This window comes from Sceloporus undulatus, chromosome 2 (genome assembly GCF_019175285.1).
Source record: "Sceloporus undulatus isolate JIND9_A2432 ecotype Alabama chromosome 2, SceUnd_v1.1, whole genome shotgun sequence".
NCBI classification, from domain to species: Eukaryota; Metazoa; Chordata; class Lepidosauria; order Squamata; family Phrynosomatidae; genus Sceloporus; species Sceloporus undulatus.
In genome coordinates this window covers 144,998,288-145,007,188 of record NC_056523.1, presented here as the reverse complement: position 1 = coordinate 145,007,188, position 8,901 = coordinate 144,998,288, and the positions used below count along the sequence as shown (strand labels likewise).

At 45.5% G+C, this 8,901-nt stretch overlaps 1 protein-coding gene across 1 annotated transcript in view; it reads left to right on the top strand.

Annotated features, from left to right (window-relative positions):
• Positions 1–6,714: 6,714 nt before the first annotated feature.
• The window catches only part of CYTH1 (cytohesin 1), an 82,535-nt gene continuing 80,348 nt past the window's right edge, over positions 6,715–8,901 (top strand). The window contains exon 1 of the mRNA XM_042452593.1: positions 6,715–6,806. Coding sequence (XP_042308527.1) covers positions 6,767–6,806 — 40 coding nt within the window. The 5' untranslated portion in view covers positions 6,715–6,766. The remainder of the gene's footprint in view (positions 6,807–8,901) is intronic.

The following is an 8,901-nucleotide window of genomic DNA, read 5'->3' as shown; positions in this document are numbered from 1 at the left end:
TCAAATCCCACATTCTGTTTGCTCCCATTTATCTTGTGCTATGTGTGGCTGTAGTTGTGACTCCCTCAATATTGGATAGTATATTTAGAGGAAGTCTGCCTCTGAATAAACCTTGCACAAAAACCTGATCATAGGTCATCAAGTCTTGAGTTGGTTGTCTGGGAGGCACATAAAATAAACGTAGTTGTGGCCCAGGACTTGAATACAGTCCCGGAGTGGGCGAAAGCTCAGCCCTCCAGATTGTGTTGGACTGCAGCATTTATTTTGCTAGGGAGAGAAGTACAAGGGGGTGAGATGGTGCTGCAGGGAAGAGGCAATAATTAAGACAATATGAAAACAAGGCCAGCAGTTTCTTGGCCTGTGATTCTAGAGGATGTGCAATAATGTCTTTAGAAGAGTGGAAAGGCTGTGTTTAGTACTGCTGCTGGTCTTGCCAAGGGTGCCAAATGTAATTCACAGTTGAATAACTGCAGCAGGAGAGCCACTCCCTACTTCAGAAACGGGGTACTTCGTAGGTTCCAGTACAAAAGAAAGAGAAAATATAGCCCATGCCAACATCTGAAATTCAATCTAGACAATGAGAAAATAGAAATAGTAAAAAAAAAAAAAAATTCCCACATCTAGGATCAAACATGGTCCAGAGTGGTGACTGTAGTCAAGAAATAAGCCTAACAACTAGGAAAGAACTTGACAAGATCCTGAAGAGATACACAACTTTGCACTGAAGTCAGAATTGTACAAGCCATTGTATTCCCCATTGGACAGTAAAAGAAGCCGATAGAAAACCTTTGAGATGTGGTGCTGGAGAAGAGTGCATAGGATACTATGGATAGCCAAAAAATCAAACAAATGGGTCCTTGGAACAGATTAAACCAGAGCTCTCCTTGGAATCCAAGATGATAAAATTGAGCCTGTTGTACAGGGGTAGGCAACCTTTTTGAGCCGGGGGCCGGGTTGCTGTCCCTCAGACAACTGGGGGGCCGAAGCCAAAAAATAAATAAATAAATTTTTAAAAAATTAAATATATAAATAAACCAGGACAAATGTAGGACAAAATTTTCAAATGAAAGACACTTTTTTAAAAAAAAATGGAGGACACGTGAAAAAATTTGCTGATTTTTAAAAAAATGTTAATATAAATGCATGTTTCTGAGGCTTCTATAGACAATTGCCCCCCAAAGGCCCTGGTGGCAATCGGCGGCAGGACCAGGCTGGGGCCGGTCCCAAGGCCTTGCCGGGCCGCATCCGGCCCGCGGGCCGCAGGTTGCCTACCCCTGCTGTTGTACTTTGGCCACATAATGAGAAGGCATGAATCACTTGGGGGGAAAAAACAATAGTGCTAGGAAAGGTAGGAGAAGGAGGGGAAGACTGCATGCCAGATGGATGATGGACTCAATCAGGAGGGTCACGGGCATGATTTTACAGGGACAGCAGAGCAGTGGAGGACAGGGAGTCTTGGGGGTGTCTCGTCCACAGGGTTGCCATGAGTCTGAGTCGATGAGGGCAGCTAACAACAAACATCTGAAATACTGTTATTCAGAGCTGAAGATGAGGCTCACAAAATAGGGAATATAAAAGGTTTAAGGATTGCTATTAAGGAGGCTAAAAGCTTGGTAGAGGTTTGCATTAATAGCATTGGCATTCTATGAACATCCTGTGCTCTGCAGAATGGACAGCTGACATTTTGCCTGCTGATCTGAGATAGCAGGAAGGGCTGGGGAAAGTGCTTTTGGCTTGCTCTAGCAACATTACAGAAGATTTGTTAGGCTTTGAAAAAATAATACACATATCTGGCTCGCCTTGGGGGCAAGAAATAGTTCAGAATAAGACCTGAAGGACTTAATTTTATTGCCCTTCTCCAATGATTTAAGAATCCTTTATTCATTCTGTTTAGTTACTACAAGAACTATAAAATCTTGTCTCCTCAAGTCAGGATGCAGGGAAAGTGTAGTCTTGTGGCAAAGTATATCTGCTGATTTGCAAACAAAATTAACATGTATTCAAAAACTGGCCTAGGGAAGTACCCTAGCTCCAAAGGAAATAGGCATAGTTCACCAAATTAGGTGCCATGGCTATTAAGCAAAATGTGTCCCTTAGTGTATTTCTGAAAATAAAAACCAACATCTTATGCATAAGTATTCACAGAGTGCTAATTTTTCTTCCACTGAAAAAGTACAAAATGCCCACAATAGAGTACAAACATGACTACACCTGGACTAACAAAGTAGATTTGTTCCTGGATGTTACTACTTTAATAGAAAATTTGGTACCAGAAACAACATGTAAAGAATAGGGAGAGGTTCCTGCACTATTAAAAAGGAAAGTTAATGTCTCAACAATTTTTTTTATCCAAATGTAACATGGATATACCCATATGAAATGAAACAATCAGGTCATGTAAACTTCTGTAAGTATACAAAAATATCTTGAATCTCCTAGAAACCTTTTGAAGTATTTTTCAGAATTGCATCCAGGGATGACCTTTCACCTGCTCCCATTTATGGAGACCAAATTTATAGTCCTGTGTTTTGCTTTGTTTTTAACATGGTGTGGGGAGCTGGAGTATCTCCTCTCCACATTACTCATTGTTCTGCAGTTCATGCATGCTCAGTAAAGGATTCTGGAAGCAGCTGCTGTTTACTGTTGCCTATTGTAGACAGGCACACATGCTACACTAGCTCAGCTAGAGTAGAATCTCATTCTTTCCCAGCTTAAGTTTTTGTTACATTGTTGACAAGACACACTGCTGCAGTCCTACACCTGAAAGTCTATCTCCAGCCCTCCTCTACTATTTTCCCAGTGCCTACGTTGCTAAAAAATGTTCAGCCAGACAAGGCGGAAAGAGGGCCAGTGTGGTGTAGTGGCTTGGGCATTGGACTATGACAGGTTCAGATCCAGGGTTTGAGTGTATTCACACAAAGCAAAATCCAAACTGGTTCACAAAAGTTTATGTTCTATTACATTACAAACTCATAATACTGTGGGGAGGTCAAGTAAGAGGTCAAAGCCACAGCCTGACTGCTATGCATCCAAGCCTGCTAAGGAAGAAGATGACCTTTTGTAAGGGCTGATTCAAATACATTTTCCTTTCATTCTTGTGGAAGTGCAAACACACAATTACCCAAGTGTACTACATCTGTATAGAGAAAGCATAGACAACTCTTTCTCAAAATGCAAGATACTGGGAAGATACAACTAGCTACATCGGAAGAGCAACCTGTCATTTTAGATAGAGCCCCAAGACAGCCCGGATGGTGCAGTGGTTTGCGTGTTGGATTATGACTTTGGAGACCAGGGCTCAATTCCCAGCTCGCCCATGAAATCCACTGAGTGATCTTGGGCAAGTCACACTCTCTCAACCTCAGAGAATGGCAATGGCAAACCCCTCTGAAGAAAACTACCAAGAAAACCCTGTGATAGGTTCGCCTTAGGATTATAATAAATTGAAAATGTCTTGAAGGCACACAACAACAACAACAACAAGACAAGAGGAAAGGGGATTGGGCAGGAATAAAAAGACTATAAAAAGGAACTTCTTTGGCAGAGATTCTTTTAACTGAGGTATGCCTGTATTTTGCAACAGGTGTAGTTCATACACCTACTTCCCCATAACATTACGTATTTGAGAGGGTGCTGCACATTCCTCCCTCCAATTAAAAAAACACACTACTTTTATGTGGGTTGCCTTGCATCTGGTAACACGTTTAGAATATTAACTGATGTCGAACCTTACATGCCAAGTCTTAGGCTGCATCTGCACTGCAGACATAATTCAGTTTGATACCACTTTAACTGGCACAGCTCAATGGAATCCTGGAATTAGTAGTTTGTTGTGGGATCAGTGCTCTTTGGTAGAGAAGGCTGAATATCTCCCAAAACTAAAAATCCCAGAATTACACAGCAGGGTAGTTAAAGTGGTGTCAAACTGCATTATTTCTGCAGTGCAGATGCAACATAATTCTCACTGTCATATAGCCAAGGTGACCAGATGTCTTAACAGCAAGGGAGGCCAATACACAGCAATATGTAGGATGCTGAAGAAAAATGGAAGACAGAAGACAGTCAGCAAGGTTTAGTGGTTTGAGCATTGGACTATGATTGGAGACCAGGGTTTGAATCCCTGCTCAAGCATGAAAATCCACTGGGTGACCTTGAACAAGTCACACTCTCTCAGCCTCAGAGGGTTGGTAATGGCAAACCTCCTCTGAAGAAACTTGCCAAGAAAACCCCATGATACATGATAGGGTTACTATAAATTGGAAACGACCTGAAGGCACACAACAACATAAAATAACAAGCAGCCCACACTTGAGACCCTGGCTTCTTCCTCTGATGACTGGAACACTGGGAATTGTAGTCCTAGGAAGGTGGTGTTGGTGCTGAAAGCTTCTTTTGGCCCAGCAAAACCAACTCTGTTCTAAATAGATACTTCCCAGAGAACTCTGGGTTCTCATTCAGACTCCACAACTATAGCACTATTCCTCCACTTAAGCTCCTATGGCAACATCCTATGGAATCCTGGGGTTTGTAGTTTGACCAGAGGAGGTCCCACACCTTCAAACACAGACAACCCTGAGCAGGAGGCTTGCTTTAGGGTCGTGTCCACACTACATAAACAATCTAGTTTGGCACCACTTTAACTGCCATGGATCCATGCTATGGTATTCTGGGAACTGTAGTTCTGTGAGATGTTTAGCCTTCTCTGTCAGAGAGCACAACAAAGGATGATTCCCAGGATTCCACAGCATGGAGCCATGGCAGTTAAAGCAGTGTCAAACTGGATAATTTCTGCATTGCAGATTAAACCCTTGCTTTTGTCTCTCCCTGGAATCCCATTCCAGTCAGGATTCCCATACAGTAATGTAACGTAATTCTTAGTAATGTTTATTTGTACTAATGTCACTCATAAACTGGCTGTGGATTTATGTGGGAGTGAACCCCTGGCTGCAGGACTCAAAGGCTGCATCCACAGTGCAGATATAATTTGACACCACTTTAACAATGATATGGAATTCTGGGGATTGTAGCTTGTTGTGGCACCAGAGCACCAGGCTAAATGTTTCACAAAACTACAGTTCCCAGAATTCCAGGGCAGCAGTGTGACCAGGTGTCTTCACTACAAAGGAGAATGAGGCATCGCAAAATGTAGGACACTCCAGAAAAATTGAGGAAAGGACCAAAATAAAAGCTAAAAGCACTGATATAAATCCATGCTTCTGAGTCATACTCAAAATAGAGGACGTTTTGACATTCCTCTTGGACAAAAGGTTGAAATGGAGGATGTGTCCTGGAAATGTAAGACAGACCATGGGTAAAAAAAAGGAGGTGGGCTGGTCAATCTGCCTGGCAGTTAAGTGGTGCCAAACTGGATTGTTTTCTGCAGTGTGGAAAGAGAGCCTACTGAGGAGCTTCTGGTATGGTTCTATGTGTTTGAGGGTGCTATATAGAATTACAGTCCACTGGAACTCTGGTGGCACAGTGGTTAAATGCCTGTACTGCACCCACCCACTCACAAATCCACAAACCACAATGCAGCCAGTGGCTCAGGGTCGACTCAGCCTGCCATCCTTCCATTGGTTGCTAAAATGAGTACAGTACTCAGCTTGTTGGGAGCAATTAGCTTACACACTTTGTAAACTGAATAACCTCCAAAACATGATACCTTTCTTGAGCCAACCAAAATGCATAATGACATGTGGCAAGCTTTGGAAGTCACGCTGGCTTCTATATAGGCAAACAGGAAAGAAATAGAAATGGAAGATGTTAGTCATAGGGCCTGAACAGACAGGCCAAAATAAAGCTGCTTTGAGTCACTTTGGAGGTATGCTGTTTAAAAGACACATGCATCTTAAGAGGCCAGAAGCTGTGCCAAAGCTGTGCTCCTTAGGATCAGAGTGTGGCTTTGGCATGGCTTCTGGCCTCTTAGGACACATGTATCATTTAAACAGCATACCTCCAAAGTGACCCAAAGCAGCTTTATTTTGGCCTGTCTGTTTGGGCCCATAGTTAGCCTGCATTTTCTGTTTCTGGCCTTAGTTCAGATGGTAGGGAGGGCTATCTGCAGGCTGGCACTCCTCCTTTGGCCATGCAGTCACTGGGAGATTTTCAAAGTCAAGGAAATTTAATGTCCATTGGCAATTCAAAGAAGTCGTTTCTTTGGAATCTAGCATGTCTTGCATGGAATCAGGAGGTGCCAGCCTGCAGATAGCCCTCCCTACCATCTGAACTAAGGCCAGAAACAGAAATGCAGGCTGACTATGCCTTACCTCTTCCATTTCTTCCTCCTGTTTGCCTGATGAAGAAGAAGCCAGTGTGACTTCGAAAGCCTGCAACGCGCCATTGTGCATTCTGGTTGTCCCAAGGGAGGTATCATGGTTTGGATGCTATTGGATTCCCTCTATGGCCAACAGGGCTACCCCTAGATGCACACTGTAAGTGCCTTAAGTGCACTGATAAGCGGAATCATGGCTATAATGCCCCAGCAGTGAAAGCAGTGCAGAAACAGAAAGAGAGCAGATCCTTCCCTGCCTTCCTTGCCTAAATGGGGGAGACTCGAGGCTGCCGGTGGCTGGACTTCCCGCCAAGGCTGCCTGCCTCCAGGGGAACGCCCACCGCCAGGGCCCCGCCGCGACTCCGCCCTGCGCCCCCTCCCCTCCGTCCGTCCCTTGCGCCAAGGAAGGAAGGAAGGAAGGAGGAACTCGCCCAGCACCACCAGCAGCACCAGCACCAGCCAGAGCCCTGCATTGAGCCCCAGCAGCTCGGGAAGATGGAGGAGGCGGTGGAGGAGGAGGAGGAGTGTGGATACGGTGAGCGGAGGGGAGGGATGGGGAGGGTGGCCAGGCAGGTCCTCCTTTTCCCGGACGCCTCCTCCATTCCAGCCCCCTCTCCAGCAGGACTCCCCAAACGTCCTCCATTTTATTTGAGCAGGACTCAAGAAGCATGCATCCATGTTTTTAGTCTTTTGTTTTTTTATGCCCAGGATGACTCCCCCAATGTCCTCCATTCTCAGCAGGACTAAGAAACGTGGATTTACATTTACATCAGTCTGTTTAGCCTTGCCTTTTTCACCCTGCCCGGGATGAATCCCCAAATGTCCTCCATTTTGAGCATAGCCAAGAAAAGAAGCATGAATTTACATTTCTAGGAGTCTTTTTTAGCTTTTTTTAATTTTCTGCCCAGGAGGGATTCCCAAGTGTCCTCCATTTTGAGCAGGACTAAGAAGCATGCATTGATATTAATAAGAATAATAATATCCACATGAATCTTTTTAGCTTTTCATTTTATGTCCAGGAGGAATTCCCAAATGTCCTCCAGGGCTAAGACGCATGGATTTCTATTTCTGGGAGTGTGGTTAGCCTTTTCTTTGGTCTTGTCCTCCATGTTTCCTTGGCTGCCCTCCATTTTGGGGGTGCCTGGTCCTGCTTGGCCCTTGGGTGCACCCCTCTTTTTCTGGGCTGCCCTTGGGTGAGTTGCCTTGCCTTGCCTTGCCTTGCCTTGCCTTGGGACTCAGCCTTGGGCCCCTTGATGCCTGCCTCTGCCTGTGGGGAGGTGGGCCAAGGCCAGGTCTTCCCTTGGCTGCCCTTAGGGGCTGAATAAGGGGGCCAGGAGGGGGCACAAGGGCTGTGGGGCAGGAGAGGCTGGGTGCAAGGCAGGTCCTCACCGCAGAGGAGGACGAAGCACTGCAACCTGGAGGACATGACCAAAAGAAAAGCTCAAAACACTCCTAGACATCGAAATCCAGGCTCCAAATGGAGGACCTTTTGGAATTCCTCCTGGACAGAAGGTTGAAATGGAGGATGTATCCTGGAAAAGGAGGGCCTCTGGTCACTCTGTGGCAAGGAGGCAAGACTTCAGGGGAGACCCACCTCGAGGAGGAGGTGGCAGAGCCCAGGCAAAGGGAAGCCGCACATTCTGGAGGAAGGAAGTAGGGAAGCTGGGGGTGCAAGGTGGCGGAGTGAGGCCCTTGCTTAAGTGAATACTCCTAGAGGTTTCTTTCTCTCCTTCCTCACTAGGGTTAGTAGCACCTGGTGTGGTAACTCATGGGGTTACACCCCCCTCTCCCTGCACTGACCTGCTCCCTTCCAATACCATACATCCCACACCCATAGAAGTGTTTATTTGTACTAATGCCACTCATATATTGCGATCCCGTATATCACTGAACGTAATGGCAATAGCTGCCGTGACACAAAGCAGCTAGCAAAATTAAAAGTATACCTTTAAATTACAGTATCGCACACACAGCCTGAATGTATTCCCTTGGTAAGATGTGATGTTTTTAAAGTTTTTAATTTTTTAAAAAAATATTAAATTTAATTAAAAGTATTTTTAAAAAGAACTCCGAGGCCCCTCCTTTCTCCTCACACTGAGCCTCACCCTACTCAAACCATCTGTTCATCATTTTAAAGGGACGTAGGTGAATGCCACAGTCCGTTTCTACCAAAAGGCAGGTGTTTGGTGAGCAGTGGTGTCACCTGGTGGGGGTCGGTAGCCCGCATCCCCTTAGTGACACCCCTGCCTCTGGGTGTTGAGCTTGGGCAGGTGAGGGTCCCTTTTTTCTGCCTCTCTCCTTCTGTATTGAAGACTGTCATGAGCTGGCAAGGAGGATGGAGCATGCCCCGTTTCAGAGCTCCAGATAGCTGTTGGGCTCTGATCCCAGGGCAAAAAGGACAACAGCTGCTCTTGGCTTGGCTAAGGAGGGGATGGGAGCCAAGGGAAACAGTGGGCGTCCTTCAGCGTGGAAGTGGTGGGCAGTGAGCTTTGGGAGAATCGAGCCCTTTGCTACCTTCTAGATGATGAGGTTGTCATATTTTGGTTACATTGTGAGAAGGAATGACTCATTGGAAAGAACAATAATGCTAGGATAGGTGGAGGGATGTAGAACGAGAGGAAGACCGCACG